At 43.9% G+C, this 24,413-nt stretch overlaps 3 protein-coding genes across 5 annotated transcripts in view; 2 read left to right on the forward strand and 1 right to left on the reverse strand.

Moving 5' to 3' along the window:
* Window positions 1-328: 328 nt before the first annotated feature.
* NAT9 (N-acetyltransferase 9) lies at window positions 329-23,939 on the reverse strand. The gene is given in 8 exon segments (XM_084838018.1): window positions 329-14,180; window positions 14,182-14,286; window positions 14,389-14,483; window positions 15,315-15,374; window positions 16,787-16,927; window positions 18,265-18,374; window positions 19,394-19,480; window positions 23,863-23,939. Coding segments are annotated over 7 exon segments (630 nt in total). The 5' UTR covers window positions 19,471-19,480; window positions 23,863-23,939; the 3' UTR covers window positions 329-14,138.
* On the forward strand, window positions 1,065-12,302 carry LOC146354033 (polycystin-1-like). Its single transcript, XM_084838020.1, has 5 exons — window positions 1,065-1,130; window positions 2,520-2,807; window positions 8,176-8,310; window positions 9,887-10,204; window positions 11,362-12,302. Exons 1-5 carry the CDS (start codon window positions 1,065-1,067, stop codon window positions 12,073-12,075), a joined length of 1,521 nt encoding a protein of 506 aa, XP_084694146.1. The 3' UTR covers window positions 12,076-12,302.
* Window positions 23,940-24,005: 66 nt separating the features above from the next.
* Window positions 24,006-24,413, forward strand: part of SLC38A12 (solute carrier family 38 member 12) — a 148,678-nt gene continuing 148,270 nt past the window's right edge. For 2 of the 3 annotated variants that reach the window (XR_014788273.1, XM_084838016.1), the window contains exon 1: window positions 24,021-24,230. The gene's annotated coding sequence lies outside the window, so the exon portion shown is untranslated. Of the gene's footprint in view, window positions 24,231-24,413 lie in introns of all 3 variants that reach the window. The other variant, XM_084838017.1, reaches the window with a different exon arrangement.

Below are 24,413 nucleotides of genomic sequence, written 5' to 3' on the forward strand. Positions count from 1 at the left end.
AGGGAACATGTGCCCTTAATATAAAGCAGTTTTCTACGATCCCCAATTCATACGGCAGCTTGCCATGGGCACTGAAGGCACAAACTGAAGAACAGGAAAGGTTCTAAGCAAAGAAAGAATCTTTTCCCACAGGACACTCGCATAGGACACTCACAAACTCACTATGGGAAGCTGTTTAGATTCCATAGCCCAACTGGTCCTGCACCAGCCCATATGAACTTTGTAGACTGACGTGGTCTCCCCTTTAAGCATTGGAAATTCTTAAACAGCATATCCATTATTGCTGTAATTGGAGACGTGTTCAAATGGCACATCTAGCATTGTGCATTTTAAACCTATTTGAAACTGGTTTAACCACTTAAAGAATTGTAATTTTATGAGGGCACTAACGATTCGGAGTTTAAAGATGGTTATACTCTTCTCAGAACTCAAATTCTCCCCAGGAGTCCTCAGCTGGGAGCCATGGCACTTAAACCAGGTCTGGAACTGGATCAAATGTGTACCAAGTGTGGCATTGTGTGAGATGTTGTAGGTCAGTCTTCCCCAACCTGATGCCCTCCAGATGTTTTGGACTTCAACTCCCATCAGCCTCAGCTAGCATGGCCAATGGTTAGGAATGCTGGGCATTGTAGTCCAAAAATCTGGAGAGCACCAGGTTGAGGCTGTTGTAGATCAATTTGGTGGGAGTACCACATCTAATGTTAGATGCTTATAATTTCATCCTGCCCATAGGGCAAGGATGGCTCAAGCAAACAGGCAATGTGGCAAAAGGAGAAGGTAAAAAGTCTCAGTTTCCAGATCCTGAGAATGCAAGCAGAGCCTACACATCAAGCCCTTCCAGAGAGTTGGGAAAACATCTAACCAGTTTTACACCAGCCTGTACCACTGGCCACCAGAAAACTATTTCTGTATAGCTTGATATTCACAGGTCTTTCTTCTTGCCCCTTTATGATAGGAGCAAAGCTGTGCTTGTTGAGTTCACCCAGTACAATGCTGATGTAAATCTATATGCGGCAGTGATTCTCCTGTTTGAGTTTCCATCGGCCAGCCCAGCAATTGCTTCAATGTCCTTTCTCCCCTTCCCAATGTTCCACTCTGGTGATCACCTGGACCTTCCCCTTGCCATGGTGGTAAGTATCTTCCAGCATTGATGAGCATGCTCTGGGGCTGCCTCACAGCATGAGGGAACTTTGGAGGCACTGGCTCACAGGCAGAGTGATCTGGCAGAATCTGTGTTGAAATATATTGATATCCCACCCCCCTCTCCTGTAGTCATAGAATAGCTATTTAGAGAGCAGTCCTATGGAGGTGGGGAAGGGAGAATCTGTGGTGGAAGAATCACTAAATTCAAAGCCCCTGTCTAGGGGCCGGCCAGCCAGGGCAGAACTTGTGTAAGGCGGTGGTCGCTTTTTTCTTTTTTCTTTTACCTTTTTGTTGCTTCCAGTGAGAGGGAAAATAGCTCCAGGGCTGGCATAGTTTCCACCCTTTATCAGTGGCATGCTGGGGGAATGACAGAACTTTGGATCCAGCAAATCCAGGGCCTCCACCAATCTGCTGTTTTTCAGCTCCTCCTGCTATTGGAGACCTAACAGTGGAGGAGCGATGACAGGAGAGCTTTCTGCCACCTGACTGAGGCTTCTGATAGCAGACTTCCTCCTCTGCCCATGGACCTCTGTCTCTGCCCATGGAGGAGGAGGAGGAGGAGGTTTACAACATGCTATGGCCTCTGGGACACCCTCCCAGGGATGATAGAATTGTGCCTTTTTTGTTTTAATATATTTATTAGATTTATATCCTGCCCTCCTTCCAAAGAGCTGTGTACAAAGTCCCTTTGTCTTCACAACAATCCTATTAAGTCAGTTAGGCTGATAAAGAATGGCTGGCCAAGGTCACCCCATGAGCTTCATGACTGAGCAAAGATTTGCACTTGGGTCTTCCCTACTCCTAGTCTGATACATTAACTATTACACTGCAATACCTCATAGGGTTTGGCCTCCAACCCCTCCTAGACCAACCCCTAAGCTTGGATATCCTGTAAGTATTTCAGAGTTGTTTTAAATCATCCCTGAAAAATATCATCCCTTCTCCAAGAAGGAACTTCCACAGCAGCCCTATACATAGTTTATTGCATTGCAAAGTGTTCTTATTCTTGGGAATTTTAAGAGGAAATGAACACAAACCTATCACACTGGTTTAAAATGTCCTGTTCTGTCCTGAATGGATAGGATGAATGATTGTATTCCTCTCCAACCATATCCAAAAATGTTGTTCTCAAGCATGTTGTACTTTATGCAGAAGGACGGTCCACTGCTTTCATGGGGATTTTGTCCAAAGTACGTGCGCCTAATGCTGCCATTCAATGCATCCACAGCTGGGACTGCTCTATTGCATACTATTGGGCTTACTTCTGAGTAAACGCACATGGGATTGCACTGTTAATGTCTAATTCTGTGTGTCCAATCAAGATACAGAGATGAAGGCCTTTTCTCGTTTGCTTTGGCCTCCTCCTCCCTCTGCAGATCTGCCTGCTTCTCTTCAGTGGAGCTTTCGTACTACCGAAGCTGTCAGTCACACCACAGGAAAGGGTGCCTGGCCTATGGCAGAGCCACAGTTCCTTCCGGCTGCTCCTGGCCCTGCTTTCTGTAGCTGTGGCTGCCTTGCACTTTGCTTACATCTGTTTGGCCAAGGCGCGGCTGAGGCATTACCAGGAGTACCGCCAGGCTTTCACCAGCTTCTACGAAGTGGCCGTGCTGGCTCGTGCAGAAGCCATCCTGTGTGCCCTGCTCCTCACTATCACCACGCTGAAGGTGAGAAAAAGCAGCAGGGGAAAATAAATTTGCCCAAAGCCATCTGATGCACTTGTGAATGCCACACCTGAAGCTACCTTCACTACGTCTGAGACCCCTTCACCACTGAGTTCCATAGGTCTGCATGCTGCAGTCTAACAAAGTATCTCTGGGGTTCTTGTTAAAAAAGTAACATGCTGCCTTTGTGCATCAGTTAGTGGCATTCAAGGTGGCTTACATCAACAAAAACAACAATTAAAAAGTCCCCCCCCCCCCGTCTCTCTCTCTCTCTCTCTCTCTCTCTCTCTCTCTCTCTCTCACGCATGGAGACAACCATCCGGAAGACCAAAGTTCTGCCAGAACAGTCAGGAGGGTATTCAGTTTGGAAAAAAATGTCATCAGGGAGAAAGGCAATGGAACTCCTGGGACAGGGCATACCACAGCCTACGTGCTACAACGGAGAGAGCCCTATCAGTGTCCCCACCAACAGAATGTCCGATGGTGGGAAGATATGTAGCAGGGCTTCCCCAAATGATCTAAGATAGTGGGCAGGTTCATGTGACAGGAGGCAGTCCTGGGTGGTCCTTAGGGCTTTAAAAGCAATAACTAGTACTCTGAATTGAGCCTGGAAGCAAAATGGAGGCCAGTCAAGCTGATACAAAAGAGGAACTGTGTAACTAGTAACTATCCTCTCTCCTTGCTCAGAGTTCACAAAGCTTTCGTAGCAAATGAAAAGCAACACACCCCATTCTATCAGACCTGCTACTGCAGAATTAAGTACAAGCAATTTCTTTAGTTCTACATTTGTGGGGATTACCAGCTTTTGTCTTATAATTGCTGCACATTATTTTCAGTCCGTTGTCTTATAATTATTGCACCAGTTATTCTTGTTAGGCATATGTTCCTGTCAGAAAATATCCAGCTGGGGAATCTTGCAGCATAGCCCAATAGTAGGGTGCCAAAATCTTGCTATGCCTTCAGGAGATATCTTTCTGACAGAAAGGGTGCTGGAGAATTTTCAAATGCACTATTGAGAACTGAACCTGCTATCTGTTCAGGATTCTCTTTCTCGCAAATCCTTTCCATCTTAACAGTCCCTTCCAGGGCAAGATAACATGACTGTCAACACAAAATAATAAACTCTTACTTCATATTTGCTCTTGTTGCCATATGATTGGCACCTTGGAAGTGGCTGGTTTAGAAGTCATTACACTGAAGTACAGTCTCATTAAAATATATCCCAAAGTATATATATATCCCACAGACCTATAGCTGTGAATGCATTTTTCAGCAGTTGCTCATTTTGCAGTCTATATTGAAAGGTGAGACTGAAGCTCCAGTACTATTTCGTTTCTATTAATTATTTCATTAGCAATGTGATGACCATAATTATTTGTGGAAGGAAGGCAGGGAGAGGGAGGAGTGTGTCTCACACATTTTCACCACTCAGGCCACCTAGTTGCAAGGTTTAAAAAAAATATATATTATGAATTTTTACAAAACAAAACAAACTGAAAACATTACAAAACCTAAAAAAGGAGAATGAAATAAAAATACAACAACGTATTCAAAATCCTCAATTTCTAACATTACAATATTCAAGAAAAAAAAAGGGAAGGAAAAAAAAAGGTTAGACATAAACTTCAGTAAAAGCAGACCAAATATCTGTGTATAAGTCCATTTGCAAGTTACGCCTTTATAGCACTCTTTCAAATGTTGCTAGTGTTATCAAGTCTTCAGTCCATTGCATTACAGGCGATGAGCTTTTATCTTTCCAATATCATAGTATCAGTCTTTTAATAACCAAAATGGCGTGAAAAATCCATTTACACTGACCATGTGCTATGTTCTAAGAAGCAGGTAAGTAATTTAAGAGAATATTTACATCAGTAAATATTAAAGAGCTTTCCAATAGAAAATGTATCTGTACAATAACTTCCTCCAAAAAGGAGATGGCCATTGGGCATTTTCAAAACATATGAATAAAAGAAGCATTGACTGCATTACACCTCCAACAATTAGCCAAATTTGAGAAGCCTTTACTAAAAAGACACTGTGCTGTCCAGTAGACTCGAAACGAGAGCTTTTGCTGAATAAGGCGTAACCGAAGATCCATTGAAATGTCCGATAACAGATGCCAAAACAGCAGTCCATTGATTAAGCAAAATACCACTTTCCAATTCTCTGTTCCATTCCTGCTGTAAACCACTTGTGTGATATTTATTCATTGATAATGTTTATAAACATGAATTGTAGGTCGATACATCTGATCAGCTCCAGTAAGTATTTCCAATAGCGAAGGAGACTCTGAGGCAGTAAAAGCAGCAGGGCCGAATCTACATACCAACAAATGTTTCAATTGCAGATACTGCCATTCTGCTGAAGCTGGCAGATCAAATGGATCTTGCAAAATTGAAAATACCAAAAACTCATCATCAGCCCTCACTAACTGATCTAAAGTAAAGATCATCTTATCTGTCCAGGTCAGCCATAAAAACATTTTCTTGCCAATTCTTAAATCTGGATTTCTCCATAAAGTCAATTTAGCATGGGAAAATGGATCAAACTGTAATTGACCTAGAGTCAAGGTTGAAGATCTTGCCTTCATGTAACCATGTTTCTAAATGCAGCAGTTTACTTTCCCCAATAGCTGGGAATGGCATTCATTCACTTATATGGGAGGAAGTAGAGATGTGAAGGCCTGGAAAAAAACCAGAAAAAATTCTGGGGAAAAAACCAGCTTTTTTCTGAGGACCATTTGTTTTTATTCTGAAAAAATTGAACAGTTTTGATTATGAAATATTTTCTTTTAGAATTTAAGACAAAGTATTGATATATCGTTGCCCAGCCTTTACTCCCCCCAACGATTTCTGAAAACCATGCAATAAGAACATTTTAATAGAAAGACAAGAGATGTATAATGTCTGGAAATAATGAAGCCATGCGGGAAAATATTTGTTTAACCCCCTATGTAAGATTACCATCATAGTTCTTTCATTCCTTATTAAAATTATTGATCTAAAGTATATTTTACTGATAGATATTTATGCTCAGTTTCCCAACATGTGAGTAAAGTCACCATTGTGCATTCTTGACAGTAAATGGGCATTCTTGACAGCTTGGGTTTTGTTCTATAGAGTCCTGTGTTTTCGATGCTGTAGCAGTCATTTAGGGTGCAATCCTATATAGATAGGCGGCCGCCTCTGAGGCAAAGCAGGAGAAACACGGGGGGATCCTTCTCTCCGCGCTTCTCCTACCCTGCTATTTCTGCTAGACAGCTGATTTTGGCTGTCTAGCCGCGGGGGCGCTCAGCAGGAGAGGAGGCATAGGATGTGTCATACACATAGGATGTGTCGTACACGCAGATCTCCTCTCCCTGCCCCGGAATGCCCCCAGCCACTCTGCACTCCTCTTCCAAGCGCAGAGGATGGGGCTTCTCTGTGCTGCCTCCAAGGCAGCATGGATTTGGGGGAAGGTGGGTTCTCTGGGAACCGACCTTGGAGCACGGGCTTCGAGGTTGGTTCCTGGAAAACAGCATATCCTATGGCTGTCTAGCCGCTGCCTAGTGGCTATAGGATTGCGTCCTCCATGTAGTTCTACCCTATTCAGACAATAATTACAAATTTACTGAGTTTACTTTTAAAACTTTTAAAATATAACTTTATAAGCAAACTACATCATACATAAAGTATCTTTAGGAACAGAAAGGCTGCTTTATGTTCCTAAAGCAGCCCTCCTCAATCTGGTCCCCTCCGGATGTTTCAGACTACAGTGCCTGGCATTCTTGACCGTTGGCTATGCTGCCTGAGGCTGATGGGAGCTGAAGTCCAAAATATCTGGAGTGCACCATGTTGGGGAAGGCTGTCTTAAAGCAATAAAGTGACTTTAGATCTGTAAAGAGTGGTAAAAAAAAAAGTGGCCCAGGACCACTTTTGAATTTCTATTTCTTGGTAATGCCAAAGTAGGGCAAAATGTGGGAAATCAACTTTGCTATAGGATAGATGGTTGGGATAAAATTAACCATCCAACCAGATAGGCGGGCAGGCTGGCTACTTGGCAGCACTGACTGCAGTCCTGTAATGTAGATCCTGATGTTGTTCCAGTTTAAATCCATGGGATTATTCCTGAATTACTATTTCCTGGACTGCAGCCTTTGCAGCTCAACATGGGAGCAGGATTGACTCTGTACACTGTAACATGTCCCTCTTTTCCAGTCTTGGTCATACCATGTGGTTAGTTTTCCTACAATTCATTTCCCATCCCTTATAAAAGAGAACTTTTTAATTAAAGAAGTTACCCTTTGTGCATAGCAAAGAGTCTGCTTTAGAAGGCACCATGCCTGATCTATTAACAACCAGAATGATGCATACACTGTTGTTAATGTGTGCATTAAATGATTCTGTAATGACCTTATAATTGTCATTGAGGCTTCTGCTGAGGGATAATTTTGGTGTCATTCCTTTACATGTGCTGCCTAATGAATCTGCTTAGGGAGACCCATCTGCTCTGTCCAAGAGCTTTGGATGTATAAGAGCTTTGTTGCTGTCTCTTATTTTCTTCGTGAACAGACAACGAAGGAGCAAACAAGCAGAGCAGATAAATAAAGGCTGCTCAAAACTTTGGCGGTGGAGTCAGCAGGGAATTTGGTGGATGGGCAATTCTAATAAGTAGGATTGTTTCTCCTGAGCGGCTTGAGATAAACACAAACTTTAAGTCCTTTAATCAAAACACAGAAGAGGGAGAGAAGATATTCTCAGGTGCCTAGAAAAACATTTTATTTGGCCCAACACAGTTTGGAAAGAAATTTCCTTCCTCAGGGGCCACGTATTTTTCTCCAAATATACCACAGAAAATCTTACCAATGTTTTCTTGCTTCAAAATGCTCCTTTAATCAAAAAGCCAGCTTTCTTAGGTCCACCTCAGACACAAGAAGCTGTAAGGCGTACACCCACATTTAAAAATAAGGTGACTGTGCAGATTATATGCATGGGGTTGGGTCCAGACTCTTTCTTCTGTTAGTGGAAGGATATCACTTGTGGAATGGGACTTCAGCATCCTCTGCTCCCTCAAACCTTTGAAGCAGATTGGAGGGGGAGAGTGCAGAGGTGAGCAGAGGATGTAAAAGTCTTGTTCTGCAAGTAGTATCTTTCCACTGATAGATTCTGGATCCAAGCCAAAATGTGGAACATCCAGGCCATATTAGCTAAAGCTCTTTCCTACCTCAGATTTCTGAGGAGCTATACCTCCACCAAGGAACTCTCTTCCCTTTGAGGGTCTCATTTCAGGATTTTAAAGGATTGTACTATGATGATAGCTGCATTGTAGCTTTCTTAATAGCTTTGTCCTTCCAAAAATACATGCCTTTTAAATATCTTCCTTCTCTTTCTAGATCATACAACAGCTCCGCTTTGTCCGGAGATGGTCTGCGTTTGGAAAAACCTTCCATCATGCCCTGAAGGAGCTCGTGGCTACCACACTCATCTTCCTCTTGTTTCTTCTCATCTGTGCTCAGTGTGGCTGTTTAGTAGGTTATACAAAAGAAGGGTTGGGTGGGTGCATGGGTATGAGGGGTGACAGAAGAGCTGTGCAGTCAAAACTGGGTACAGATAAAGAACACTATGAGATCAAAAACTGAAGGCAGCCATGTTGGTTCCTTAGAATAAATCCAAATGTAGTATTACCTTTGCTACGACCAATTAAAAAGTCACAAAGTCCCATTTGCACGTAATAGTGGCAAAATGTGGGTTAATTAATTGTAGGTCAACTGTGGGTTGTTTAACCCATGATTAACCCCTAGTGTCCAGGTTGGGACATCATGGAGAAACCTCAGATTGGGCCGATATTAAAAATGGTAGTGGCACGTGACCAACATGCACTGTGGCAAATCATAGATTAATTAACCCAAGATCTGCTGCTGTAATGTGTGAACCAGGTCAAAAGAGTGTCTGGATGTGGTACTGGCATGGATGAGGGAGTGCCAGCTGAAACACAACCTGGGAAAGATAGAGGTTCAGTGGGTTGGGAAGTTAGCCGTTCTGGATAGTGGTGTGAAACTGGTCTTGAATGGGTTTGCATTCCCAGTGAAGGACCAAATGTGCATCTTGGGTGTGCTGCTCAATTTGTCAATATTTTTTGAGTCACATGTAGTGGCTGTGGCCAGGAATGCTTTTTACAAACTTCGGGTTGTGGCCGTATCCGGAACAATCAGACCTAGCCTCAGTAACCCATGTACTGATTGCCTCCAAACTGAACTACTGCAATGTGCTTTAGTTGGGGCTGCCTCTGAAGGTGATTCAGAAGCTCCAGCTGATAAAACAATTCAGCCACCGGAGTGCTGGTGGGGGCCAGAAAGTTAGAAAACATAATGATTTTGCACAAACTGCACTGGCTGCCAGTAAGCTTCTGGTCTCAATCTCAAGTGCTGGCCTTGCCCTGTATAGTCCTGAATGGCCTGAAGCCAGGCTATTTGAAATACCACTTTAACCCGATCAGTACACTAAGACCTATGTTACGGTTCCTTCTTGATTGCCCACTGTTAAGATCTGTTAAGCTGGCATGCACAAGAGAGTACTTTCTTGATGGTGGCTCTAATAATGTGGAACTCCTTTCCTGTTGACATGTGCCTAGTACATTTTGTACAGGCATGTAGGCAGACAGTAAAGACCTTTCTGTTTAAAACTGCCTCCAGTTGAATTTGTAATTGGGTTGTGTGTTCAAAGCAGCTTTGCAAAGTGTTCTGTATGATTGCTACTGTGGCAGTTGTGTCATCTGCGCTCTTTCTTGGGAGGCTATACCAGGGTGGGGTGGGTGGTGGTGGAATACATGTTGTTTGACTGCAATTCCTATCAGCCCTAGACAGCATAGTCAAAGGATGAGGGATGAACGGAGTTACAGTCCAACAACATTTGGGCCACATGTTCCCTATCCCTGGACTATAGGGACCCACAAACCCCTGTTCATTCCGCTTTGCTCTACCCCATCACTGATGAGGGAGACGCTTGAGTGGGAACCTGTGACTGCAGAGGCTGCCAATGGGAAAAGGCTGCTACTACCTTTTAAAAAAAGGAATCCTCACTTTTTCTTTTCTTCCTCCTTACCAGGCTTTCTCTGCATCTGTGGAAGAGCTCAGGACACTCCCATGTGCCTTTTCAGCTCTACTTTCCATGCTCTACGGAAAGATAGCTTTCCTCCAGTCATTGCTGCAGGTTTCCCCTATCCTGGGTACCACATACATCCTCAGCTATGGAGCTGGAGTGCTCTGGATTGGGCAAAGTTTCCTCTGCGCTTCTGTTCTTTGTAGCTACCGCACTGTCCATTCTGAGATATACCAGCCAGCTATTGAGCCTCAGGATTATGAAATGATTGAATTTTTGGTGAAAAGGTTTAAGCTCTGGATAGGACTCAGCAAAACTAAAGAGGTAAAAATGAAAGGGGGGAGGGCGGAGAAAAAGGAATATAGCAGTCTGCTGCACACCCCTGTCCGGTGGGGACAGAGAAAGAGGTGGTAGGAGAGAATGCTGTCGCTATATGCAGTTGTAGCAACGAAGAACCTGGTTACTTTCATAACTGGAGTTCAAATTATGCAAGCACACCGCAAATGTGATTATTTTAAATGAGGGGTGGGCAACTTGTGGTCCTCTAGATGTGTTGGCCTACAACTCCCATCATCCCTCACTCTTGGCTATGATGGATAGGGCTGATGGGTGTTGAAGGCCAAAACATCTGGAGGGGCACAAGTTGCCCACCCCTGCTTTAAATACAAGCCATGTATTTCTCCTTAAGCTATTCTCCAAAGTGTCTAGCTCATGAATGAAAACAGGCAGAATGTTTTAAATGCTTTTCTACTCACAGGATGGTATCCAACATTGTAGGAGCAGAAGTTAGTCATGCAGTGCATTTTTATATTCCCCCTGTACCTCCCCAAAAGATTCTCCAGAGGATCAGAGAGACCTAATGAACTGCATCTGATGGGGCTGCAGTGGGAGAGGCTAGTCGCCCGAAATTGGGTAGAGGAATATTGTGCCCCTTGAGCAAGGTTCCTGATTTTGGCAATTTATCCCTCCCATTGTATCCTATAAGTTACAGCCCACAGTGTTCAGTACACAGCCCCCCTCCCCAGAGAGGCTTTTTGGGTGATATAGGTATCTGTACAGGGAAAGGGAAAAATTGGTTGCAGAGCTTGCTTTCCACTCACACAGTGTTGGCTTTCACCCCTAATTGGTTTATAAGGACAGCCTTGCTGGATCAGACCAAAGTCCTGTCTACTCCAGTATCCTGTTTCTCACAGTGGCCAACTAGATGCCTCTGGGAAGCCCACAAGCAGGACATGAGAGCGCAATAGCCCTCTCCCTCTGTTGCTCCCTGGCAACTAGTCTTCAGAGCCATAATGCCTCTGAACCTGGAGGTATTTTGGCATCCATTTTGAGAGGCCTCTGTACCTCACAGCAAAATCAGTATTCAGAATGGCAGCATAGCTGTGCCTAGGATAGCTGAATAGGATAGGTCTTCTAGCCAACAACACGAATAAGAATTTATCACTGAAAATTTAATGGGCTTTGATCTTCTTGTCCTTCAGTTTCGTCACAAAGTGAAATTTGAAGGAATGGACTCACTGACTTCTCACTCTTCTGGAAACTCTAAACAGTCTCACCTCCGTTCTCCTGGCATCAACTTCCACTGTGCTAGTGCAACCATTTATTCCTTCAGCTCTGAAGAGATGGTGCTTCCTGAGAGCCCTACCCCTGATTCATGCAGTGTAGGCTTTTACCTAGAGCACCTGCCATCTGCAGTTAATGATCTCCTGGACTGCTTTGACAGGGTCCTAAAACTGACAGAGGATGTGTGCCACCTTGAGACCAGCCTGGAGCAGACTCAGAGGAGAATTTATAAGAACAAGAAGGGGCAGAGAGGCCTTCCCACAGAAAAGGTAGCGACACTCTCCTCAAGAACCCAGTTAAGGCTGCCACGAACATATAGTGCATTCTCAGAGTCTGCCTTAGCCAGGCTTGGAGCTCACCATGTCAGGATTTCCAGCTGCAGTGCCACTGGAGTCTGCAAGCAGCTCCCGGCAGATGCTGCCTCGCAGCAGAGTTCAGGATGCAGGGCTTTGCTGAGCAACCCTCCAGCTTCAGGGAACTTTGGCCGCAGAATCCCCCCCTGGCCAGGCCATTTGTTCAAAAAGAGACCAAAAAGCGAGGAAGAACAGGGATGTCAGTGTTGTGATGCACTTCACCAACAGATCCCTTTAAAAAGGAAAGCCTGGCAAACTGAAGGAATAGGTGACATGTAGTCAGACTCTGCATGGGCTAAACTAAGCACAGAGCTGGTACCTGCTTATTTTTCACACTTAACTGCAAATGCAGTGTCTCACATAGACTGATTTCTCCTTGCCCTCATATTGTCTTTTAGGGTACTGCAAATTGAGACCTTAGTTTGGTTTCTAGACGTGTCTTGTCTAGAATGCCTTAGTTTCTGCCTTTGTGAAACATGAATACTTCTATTGGCATTTGTAAAGAACTCGACAAAAAAAATTTGCTAGTTCAAATTAATGGTATTGCAAAGCAAGTATATGTAGAAATGACATGCCTAATCCACAGAGGATATATAAATATGCTACAGCCTAATACCTCACCCTCTACAACCACACTGCATTTTCATACTGCTGGATTATTTGCAAGAGGAAAAATGGTGGGATACACATATGAGGGAGGCTTTAGGTCATCAGAGATCAACACCTCCATGGATAGAAAATAATTATTCTTAGCTCATTCATGGGATATTCTAGGAAAGAGCAATATTCCAGTGAACAACTTCTGCTTAACTACATCAGACACAATGGACCTATGCCTATAATTCCTTCCAGGACAGCTGTTGGAAAAACAATCTACCTTAGGGAACTTTTCATGTCTAAATTAAAATAGGTATGCCAGAAATGCTGTAATTATTATTAACTGGTGTGGGAAGCCATTTAGCCCCTGTATGTTTAACAGTAATGGAAAATTCCACAATGGATGTAGCAAGCAGCATTTTCTCCATGTCTTTGCTCTTATTTAACAAGTTCTACATGCAGTGGAGGATGACGTCTCTGGTAATGCACCACTTCACTGTAACTTTGAATTTGATGCTTTTGTGAACAGAAAAAAACATGCAGCATGATGCATGCCTAAGCTCAGAAAGAGACTATGGGTCAGTTCACATGATCAAATCAGCAGGGCATGCCAGGTGCCATTGCCCTAATTGCCTGCCCATGCTTGGCTTGTCGCGTTGTCTGAACCAAGGTAGCATGGCTTGCTTGAGGGGAAACAACCTTCAAATAACCCAACTACAGGCCATGAGTTATTTGAAAATTGCTTCCCCCTTAAACAAGACATGCTACCTAGGCTCAGACACCACGTGCACCCAGGTGGGTAATTAGATTAATGGTGCCCGGCGTGCGCTGCCCATTTAAAGACGCCACTACAGCCTAAATAAACCACGGTGGCCTGTTTTAGTCATGCAAACTGGGTCTGTGTGCACGTACACGCAAAAGAAAGAGATGGACTGCTAAATGAGTTGTAATTATACCAATCTCACTTGACATCCTCTGCTCTCAACTTTCCTCTTAGTAAAACATAAAAATGGTACTTTTTGCAGCAATTGTTTTTGTGAACAATAAACCTCTGAGTTCAATAATGAGAAAAAGAGCTCTGCCATTTAATGTCTGATGAGCTATATGGGGACCTCACAATGCTTTATGAGCTGCCATTTAGCTCCTCATGAGTTCACCAAACACCACTGTTGGGTGGTCAGTGGGTAAGAATCCCTCTAACCTCCTACTTGTAGGACTGCTGTGGATTAACCCCAGGATAGCAGTCTCTATGCTTGAAGTTTTTTTGTTTAGACCCTTACTGAGGGACCTTCTAGGAATATATTACTACCATATAATATTACCAGTTTATAATGGAGACACTGACTTTCCTGAGACTTCACGCCATTGAAATTCAGACACATTTAATTCAGTTCTCCAGAGTGTTTGTGTGTTGGGAGTGGAGGGCTTTAATCCAAAATGCTCCAAAGGGAAAATGTCATTCTTTGGCATTTGAGCTGGTAGCAACTATAGATCAAACCCAGCTTCAGTGCTGAAGATTCCTTTTTCACTGAGGTGATGCAGTCAGTTCATTGTAGTTGCACAGGATGTTGGATGTTTAACAGATGTAAACAAACTCTGCTGGGCAATAGTGCAGTTTGAATGCTGATCTGACAGAGATAACACAATGTTTTCTACTCCAGCTGTCCCTACTGCTGCAGAGTCAGACCATGATTCAGAGTTTGGATGAATCCTTCCAGAGTTTGGATAAAGGGAGCTCAGTGATGTCAGCTCTCACAAACCTGATTCTGCAGTTTCATGACGCTGTAATTTTGTTTCATCCACATGGCTGGTTTGCTCAAGCAGCCACTGCCTTTCTTGTTCATCCACAATCATTCTCAGTGTCACTTCCTGGAAGATACTATTTACTCCCACCTAGACAGAAGATAATCCAAATTAACTTCTTGCTCTGGAATCAATACACCTTCAAATAAAGTTGATTCCATTACATCACGTGAGAATTTCTTGTTACTGCACCTCCTTAAAATGAATCTTTTTGAACATGCTGATACTGGCTTCATTTTCCAATCCAATTTTAGCCTCAAAGGTGGTGAGTCCGAGTCGCGTCACTCCTATGGGACAGGATATCAGAAATAAGCTGCTCCTCATCTCTACACTTATCGCTATCATTTGGGGGAGGGCTGTAGCTCAGTGGTAGAATACATGCTTTGCATGCAAACTTTCCCATGTTCAATCCCTGGCATCTCCAGGTAGCGATGGAAAAAGATTCTTGCCCAATACCCTGCAGAGCCACTGCCAGATAGTATAGACAATACAGATAGCTAGAACAATTGTCTGACTCAGTATACAGCTGTTTCTTATGTTTCTACTGTTGTAGGCAAATAAGATCCCACTGTTCCTAGTATGAACAGCATCATACTCAGTAAGGTATTTTTAAAATCTGGAGCACAATTTCAAAGGATGAACTGAAACCCAAATACTGCTATTAAATCACAACAGATTAGTATGTATTATGGACAAGATTTGTTCTGTTTGCCATTTTAAAATACAGAATGTGGAAAACGTAATTCCAATTTTTTGTCAGGGAAGGGAGCAGAGGCTAGGCTCAAACATGGAGAAGGGGAGGGGGAATTGCCTGTGGAGTCATGAAGGAAGGAAGGATTGGAAGGTAGCCTAAGAACAGGTCTGAACAGCCAACAAAGCATCATACAGAAACAGATTCCCCTTATTCTGATTTAAGCCTTTTGAAGAAATTGCCAATACACGGCAAATTTTTAAAAAGCCAACATTATGGGGGTTTTGAATCCACAGAACTGATCACATTCTGTGTTAAGTGACCCATTCTGCCATTTTGGACCATGCAAATTCCTAGATTCCCTTGCTTATTCCCTCCTTCACAGATGTACAGCATCTCTCTATTTCATCCTTCTAGTCACTCTTACCATATGACATCATGATCAGAGTGGCTTCCTTGCCAAACCCTCTGCCACGATAGCTGGCCTCTGAAAGAGAACAAATACTAAGAAGTGTATTTTCCTGTTTCTGGGTTCATCTAGATTAGGAATCTCTCATTCTCCCCATAATTTCCTTAGTTCTAGGCATTTTGGTAGACTAGGAGAGGGTGCAACTCTTTATTCGATCTTTATATGGAACATTTTTTGAAAGGATGGGTAAAACAAATAGCTCAGTGGTGTTGAATCTCAAGGTCAGGGCCAAATCGAGCCCTCTGGGGTTCTCCCTTCCCCACATCACCAAGTGATTTCTGCTTTCCCACCCATCCTCCAGTAATTTGGTACTTTCCCAGCTTTTGCATGTCTTTTCCCCATTCTAAAAGGCTCTCCTAAGGCTTATTTATTTATTTATTTCTATACCGCCCAATAGCCGAAGCTCTCAGGGCGGTTCACAAAAATTAAAACCAAACAACACACAATAAAACAATTTAAAATATATAGAACATTAAAACCACAATATAACAATACAACCACAATAAAACCTAGCAGCAGTACAGGAATTTAAAATACAGATTTAAAACAGCAAAGATAAAAATTTAGAAAGCTAAAAAGCCTGGGAAAATAAAAAGGTCTTCACCTGGCGCCGAAAGGAGTACAATGTAGGCGCCAGGCGAACCTCACTAGGGAGCTCATTCCAGAGCCGGGGTGCCACAACAGAAAAAGCCCTCCTCCTAGTAGCCACCCGCCTCACTTCCTTTGGCAGGGGCTCACGGAGAAGGGCCGCTGATGATGATCTTAAGGTCCGGGGAGGAGGCGATCCTTCAGGTAACCTGGCCCCAAGCCGTTAAGGGCTTTGAATGTTAACACCAGCACTTTGAATCGGGCCCAGAAATGGACTGGCAGCCAGTGCAGCTGGAAAAGTACTGGCGTAATATGAGCTCGCAGGCCAGTCCCTGTTAACAATCTTGCTGCCCTATTTTGGACCAGCTGAAGTTTCCGGACCGTTATTGGCAGTAAGAGCTTTAACCTAAAATATACTGGTATTTTGGCTCCACCCCTGCCCCTCACTGGAATATGGCCCCCCCGAGAACTTCTCTGAAATTCAGAGAAATTCAGCCTTCAGGCTGAAAGAGATCTGGAACCCCTGGATATGGCAACACAGCCCTGAGCTGGGTCACGCAAAAAGTAAACAAGAGCTTCCTTTGATACACACCTAAATCGGCTTATCAAGATGTATGCTTCACTTTTGGAAATTCAGAAATGACAATCTGTAGACCAGGTTGGCACTGAAATGCCAGAAACACATGCATAGGATGCCCAGATATAACATATTTAATTTTTGGTTAGTGTCAGGCACAGATGCACATTGCTGATGACTGAGATATATTATTTTGATATAACTCTTATTAAACACTTAGAAGTGAGCAACAGGAGGGAGCACAGTAATATAACAATTAGGTTACCTGCAATCATGATTTCAATCTCGCCCACTGTTGGATCTTCAGAATCTGTGAGAAACAAGTTCACATCTCCCACCATGCAGTCTTGCTCTGTGGCTGTCTGCCTAGACCACTTATCCGTATCCAGCAAAATAAACGTACATTCTGGAAAAATAAAAAAGCAGTAGACCCAATGGGGAATATTAACAATCATTTTAAAGAAGAAAGACCATTCTATCAAACAATCACTTGAAAGAAGATTTCTTCTTCTCTACTGGGAGAACAAATACGGGTATAAAATCAAGGTCAACCAACAGCTGACCTCGTGCTTTGCTGCTTTATGAAATTTCGCCTATTGGATCACTTCTGGTATTGGAGCCAGGCTGGGGGAAAAACGGGGGCACGGGGAGTGGGCAGACTTTACTCCCCTCCCCACATGCTCCTTTTGAGGTTAAAAGTTACCCCTCCCCCCCCACACACTTTATTAAACAGACATTTGCCTGTTTGTCTATAAACACATGCACATCTCATCGTCCCTTTATGGTGGGCTTTAAAGAGAAGCAGAGAAGAAGTTAGCCTTCTGCTGCTTCTGTCTCTCTTCAAAGACAAGCACAAAGGAAGAGACAAGACTCCTGTCTTTGCAGAGTCCTCCAAGACCCGCAGAAAACTTGGGTGGGATTGGTGCCAGACACAAATAACCTGACTACCAGGTGAAGCCACAAATAAAACTAATGCAAAGCATCCTGCTGCACATTAGAACAGCTAGATTTCTTAAGATGGATATGTAACAACCCACATTTACTATCAGCAAAAATAAAAATACTGCAGGTATTAAATACATTTTATTTTATGGAAGTGTTTAAAATTAAGAAATAGGTCCGAATATATTATCCAGACAAGACCATCCCATTAGTCATCTCATCCTTTTTCAGATGTAGTAGAACTTCTCAAGCTACACAGTACAAAGATGCAGAAACAAAGATCCAACTGGTTTCTCTGCTGTAACCATAGGTAAGGAGGATTTTATAGTACTGTTCTTGTGCATTTGATCATGGCTGTTGGGTCAAGCTGCAATAAGGAGTATACTTTCCATAGTATCTAGAAGACCCTGTGCAGAAAGTTATCCAATCATAGATAATTACGGATGTTGTGTCTGAGTAGTATGTGATTTTGGGTACTTGCGCATTCCAGAATGTTGGGCCCAAGTGTGTCTCAAAGGTAAAGCTCAGTCTAGTTCTTTGGGAAATGTGCATCATCAGCTGCTCAGACTAAAATTGCCATCTGGTTCTGTATTTACAAAGTTTACACAATTCAAATGTCAGCACTAGACATCACGATGTTGAGTTGATCAGCGGCTTAAATTGTAACATAGACACATCAGCTCCCTGTGGTAGCTCTGTAAGTGCACACAGCTGTTTTATGTGAATTGATCCTCAAGTGATATATAATGCATGTGCTCACTAACCCATCCTCAAGCCCTGACAAATATTCAAAAGCCTCACTGTCTGTATCCTCCCGCCAACTGCACTGCATTTCATATTCCTGTTCAAGGCTTAGTGGCTCAGATGCCGTCAGATGCTGTAGCTCTTCAGACTTCATCCATTCATGGTACCTGATGAGAAAGTCCAGAGAGAATATAATCAAGAACATCACCCACTAATATGTTGCTGGAGTGTTAAACAAAGTCCCTATCATGAATCCATTTCAGAGACTTGAGACAACTTGTACAAGTTTACTAATACCATCTATATAAATAAAACGCCAGGCCCCAACACTTTGTCCCACTCTACTATCACACTCTACTGCGACCATGAACACAGCCCAGGATAGCCACTATGCAGATAGGAGGAGATCTAGTTCTTAATAGCTGGGTTCATCCAGGCTTACCCCTCTTCCACTGGTGCAAAATCGGTTGCCATTCATTTCTATGAAAAAAGAAACAAGGATGCACCTGGGGACAACGTTGCACTGAGGGCAAAACTGCTTCTAGTGGGAGTCCTGATCTTCCTTGCGTGGGAGCCTGAGGCCATCCTTCCACATATGCTTCTCTTGTCATAAGACATATCAGCAGACAAGAAATATGTTGATTTTTATCTATAATCCCCAAGTATACTGTACTTACTGCTTGCATTTAAGATTTCCAAGTACCTCTCCAGTTTTAAGATCAATGCTGAAATTCTATGTACACTGATGATTTCTTGGTGGCCTCACAAAAGGCTAACATTAGCACCAACCATTTTCTCCACATGCACAATGATCTTTTTGTCCACCTGTATGTTTCAAACCTGGCTATATTTTCAGTTGTTTCTTAGCCCAGCACATAGGATGAGTTAAAAAGAATGCCCTAATGAACACATGTGAAAAAATGTGTCTCTTTATTCTAATGGCCTATAACTTTTACATGCATGTTCCCTTAAATTCAATGAACTAGCCTGTTAACACTTGAAGATCAGAGAAGGTGCAGGTAACTTCAGCCTGAATAGCACAAATAATTATTTCTGCGTGCTCCAATTTGAATGGAAGTGGACAAATTTTTAATATTACAAACATTTTATTTTCCTGGACTTTTAAAATAAAATGGTTTCACATCAGAGTTCTCAAACCTATACAAGGATAGTATCTGTTTCATACCTGGGTACATGAACAGAGGTGTATGGTACCAGGGTTACCCTCTTTCCCTGCAATACAGTATTCTGGTTAATTCTCATAGTCCCAAGCCTGAAACAACAGGAAACGTTAGACACACATAAAGTTTGACCAAAATAATTGCAGATTATATCTGAAAGCAGTAAAAGCACACTGCAGGACATTTATGGAATACTATTCATTTACTTTATTTCCACTCAAGTGTTTATAACTAAAAAGAAACTTGACTACTACAGATGTGTATAAATACACTGTGAGAGTTATGAAGCAAATACAGATGAGGCCATAATTAAGTCAGTTGAATGAATCATATAGCTCAGTATTCTGTATTCACTATGATTAAGCACAGGCTACTTCAAAGAGCCATTTATGGCAGGAGTAGACAACTTGTGGCCTTCCAGATGTTTTGTCCTACAACTCCCATCATCCCTCACCACTGGCTATGCTGGTTAGGGCTGATGGGAGTTTTAGACCAAAGCACCTGGAGGGTCACAAGTTGATCACCCGTATGGTATTTCACTCTCAGTATATGAGAGCCTCACTGAGTTACGCAAGCCCCTTCGCCACAACAAGGCAGTGATGGACAGGCATGGGCGAATTTAATTCAGGTGACCATCATATCTACTATTGTGGGCAAGAATCACTTAGAAGAAATGGAGTAGCACTCATAGTCAACAAAAGGGTGGGAAAAGCAGTACTGGGGTACAATCTTAAAAATGATAGAATGATCTCAGTACGAATCCAAGGCAAACCATTCAACATCACAGTAATTCAAGTCTATGCCCCAACCACTGAGGCCGAAGAAGCTGAGGTTGATCGGTTCTATGAAGACCTACAACACCTTCTAGAACTAACACCAAAAAAAGATGTCCTCTTCATCATAGGGGATTGGAATGCTAAAGTAGGAAGTCAAGAAATCACCAGGATAACAGGCAAGCATGGCCTTGGTGTACAAAATGAAGCAGGACAAAAGCTAATAGAGTTTTGCCAAGAGAACATGCTGATCATAGCAAACACTCTTTTCCAACAGCACAAGAGGCGACTCTACACATGGACGTCACCAGATGGTCAATATCGAAATCAGATTGATTATGTCCTTTGCAGCCAAAGATGGAGAAGCTCCATACAGTCAGTAAAAACAAGACCTGGAGCTGACTGTGGCTCAGATCATGAGCTGCTTCTTGCAAAATTTCGGCTTAAATTGAAGAACGTCGGGAAAACCACTAAACCGTTCAGGTATGACCTAAATCATATCCCTGATGAATATACAGTGGAGGTGAGGAATAGATTTCAGGGATTAGACCTGATAGACAGAGTGCCTGAGGAACTATGGACGGAGGTCCGTAACATTGTTCAGGAGGCAGCAACGAAATCCATCCCAAAGAAAAAGAAATGCAAGAAAGCAAAGTGGCTGTCTGATGAGGCTTTACAAGTAGCTCACGAAAGAAGGGAAGCGAAAAGCAAGGGAGAAAGGGGAAGATATACCCAACTGAATGCAGAGTTCCAGAGAATAGCAAGGAGAGACAAGAAGGCCTTCTTAAATGAACAATGCAAAGAAATCGAGGAAAACAACAGAATGGGAAAGACTAGAGATCTCTTCAAGAAAATTGGAGATCTCAAGGGAACGTTTTGTGCAAAGACGGGCATGATAAAGGACAAAGAAGGCAGGGACCTCACAGAAGCAGATGAGATTAAGAAGAGGTGGAAAGAATACACAGAAGAACTATACAGGAAAGATCTGAATGTCCCTGATAGCCATGATAGTGCGGTCACTGAACTTGAGCCGGACATCCTAGAGAGTGAAGTCAAGTGGGCCTTAGGAAGCATTAGTAACAACAAAGCTAGCGGAGATGACAGTATTCCAGCCGAGCTATTTAAAATCCTAAAAGATGATGCTGTTAAAGTGCTGCATTCAATATGCCAACAAATCTGGAACACTCAACAGTGGCCACAAGACTGGAAAAGGTCAGTTTACATTCCAATTCCAAAGAAGGGCAACGCCAAAGAGTGTTCAAACTACCGCACAATTGCGCTCATTTCACACGCCAGCAAGGTGATGCTCAAAATCCTACAAGCTAGGCTTCAGCAGTATGCGAACCGAGAACTACCAGAAGTACAAGCTGGGTTTAGAAGAGGCAGAGGAACTAGAGATCAAATCGCCAACATTCGCTGCATCATGGAGAAAGCAAGAGAATTCCAGAAAAATGTCTATTTCTGCTTCATTGACTACGCTAAAGCCTTTGATTGTGTGGATCACAACAAACTGTGGCAAATTCTTAAAGTGATGGGAGTACCAGACCACCTTACCTGTCTCCTGAGAAACCTGTACGAGGGTCAAGAAGCAACAGTAAGAACCAGACATGGAACAACCGATTGGTTCAAAATTGGGAAAGGAGTACGACAAGGCTGCATATTGTCACCCTGCTTATTTAACTTATATGCAGAGTACATCATGAGAAATGCCGGGTTGGATGAATCACAGGTCGGAATTAAGATTGCCGGGAGAATTATCAACAACCTCCGATATGCAGACGATACCACCCTAATGGCAGAAAGCAAAGAGGATCTCAAGAGCCTCTTGTTGAGGGTGAAAGAGGAGAGTGCAAAAGCCGGTTTGAAACTCAACATTAAAAAAACTAAGATCATGGCATCTGGCCCCATCACTTCCTGGCATATATAAGGGGAAGAAATGGAAGCAGTGACAGATTTTACTTTCTTGGGCTCCAAGATCACCGCAGACGGTGACTGTAGCCATGAAATTAAAAGACGCTTGCTCCTTGGGAGGAAAGCTATGGCAAACCTAGACAGCATAGTGAGAAGCAGAGACATCACCTTGCCAACAAAGGTCCGTCTAATCAAAGCTATGGTTTTCCCAGTAGTAATGTATGGCTGTGAGAGCTGGACTATAAGGAAGGCTGAGCGCCGAAGAGATGCTTTTGAACTGTGGTGCTGGAGAAGACTCTTACGAGTCCCCTGGACTGCAAAGAGGTCAAATCAGTCCATCCTAAAGGAAATCAACCCTGAGTGCTCATTGGAAGGACAGATACTGAAGCTGAAGCTGAAATATTTTGGCCACCTAATGCGAAGAGAAAACTCTCTGGAAAAGACCCTGATGCTGGGAAAGACTGAAGGCAAAAGGAGAAGGGGACGGCGGAGGATGAGATGGCTAGATAGCATCACGGATGCAATGAATATGAACTTGAGCACGCTCCGGGAGAGAGCGCAGGACAGGAAGGCCTGGCGTACTATGGTCCATGGGGTCACGAAGAGTCGGACACGACTGAACGACTGAACAACAACAATATGAGAGCCAGTGTGGTGTTGTGGTTAGAGTGCTGGCCTGGGACTTGGGAGACCCAGATTCTAGTCCCTATTTGACTATGAAACTCACTGGGTGACTTTGGGCCAGTCACTGACTCTCAGCCTAGCCTACCTTACAGGGTTGTTGTGAGGATAAAATAGAGAGGAGGATCATGTACACCACCTTGGGCTCCTTGGTGGAAAGACAGAATATAAATGTAACAAATAAATAATACCCTGTATACAGAATGAGAAGGAATATCCTGAATTGATATCTGAAAGCAACTACATTGACAATATGGAAATGAGTTCCACAACCTGCTTACACACTGCATGACACTGTACTTTCTTTAATAGTTTTTTTAAAAAACCCTATTGCCCATTAATCAGGTGTCATCTCCCTCAATAATTTAAAAAGCAAAGCTAAGACAAGATTTTCACCTCCCCTGCACCACTCAACAAACCCAAACTGATTATTTTTATTCACTAGAAAGCCAAAGAAAGTAAATCAGAGTTTTTGAAAAACTCATCATGTTTTTCTTTCTGCAATAAGTCAGTGCCCCAGAGAGCATGTATCCTCTTTGAAGCCAACACTAAACGTTGAAAAGCCTAAGAAAGTAAGTCAGGATTTATGTTTTTGGAAAAGGCATAATATTCATCCTTATATCACGAGCATTTATCTCCTTACAAACAGTACACAACCTCCTTGAAGCCTAGGGGATAAGCTGCCCAAGTGGTGGAGACCACAGCATATCGCTCTTCTACAGGAGAGAAGAGATGGCCCGAGGGAAGCCGAGCGGGGCGCGTGCGAGGAGGTTTGGAGAGCCACTTGCAGCCCCCTTGAGAGGGCGCGCTCACGGTCGCTTTCATGCCCAGGTCCTTGGACGTGAGAAGAGTCAGGGCAGGGCGGATACCGTTCCACCCAACCCAAGAACGGTTACTTAGAAACACGCTCCACGAAGCTCAATGGGACTTAGGTCAGCTGCTTTCGCGGCTCACTGCTCGTGAAGGAAGGCGGGCGGAGGCCACTGAAGCCCCCCTCCCCAAGCGAAGCCCCCCTCCCCAAGCGAAGCCCCCCTCCCCAAGCGAAGCCCCCCTCCCCAAGCGAAGCCCCCCTCCTTCCGTCGTTCAGTCCGGGACCAGCTGCTACTTACCCCCTCAGACCAACGGCCAAGCGCAAGCTCACCCTTATGTGAAGCCACAACTACACCAACCCGGGCCGCACATGCGCAGTAACACACTTCCCCTTCGCCGGCTTTACGACGGCGGCCGTGGAGTCTCAGCCCGCCCCGTCGTCACGTGCCCCTAGAGAAGGCCCAATCGTCGTAGGAAGTGGCTGGGACGACCGTGGGTCGCGGCTGCTGCCTTTGGTAGGCGGAGAAGGGGCCCCTCCGCTTGTGCGCATGCGCCGTAGGTGGCGTTCTCTCTCTCCCCACCTCCTCGCCGCGGTATGAGGGAAGCCGGCTTGGAGTTGTTGGGCCGGGTGTCGCGGGGGGCTCCGCCGGGCTCGTCGGTGTTGCTGGTAAAGGCTTTGCGAGACAAGACGGGGGAAGAGGGCGGAGCTCGAGTGCAGCGGCTCGGGGACTGTGGAGGGCGGGCATGGCTGAGGGAAGGGGCTCAGTGGAGGCAGAGGCTCGGCGAAGGGGCGAGACCAGGGGACGTGGCACGCCCGAGGGAAAGCCGGAGGCATTCGGGCTTCCGAAGG

Source organism: Heloderma suspectum, chromosome 2, assembly GCF_057233095.1.
Source record: "Heloderma suspectum isolate Gila_16-S chromosome 2, 16-S_ref, whole genome shotgun sequence".
Taxonomy (NCBI): Eukaryota; Metazoa; Chordata; class Lepidosauria; order Squamata; family Helodermatidae; genus Heloderma; species Heloderma suspectum.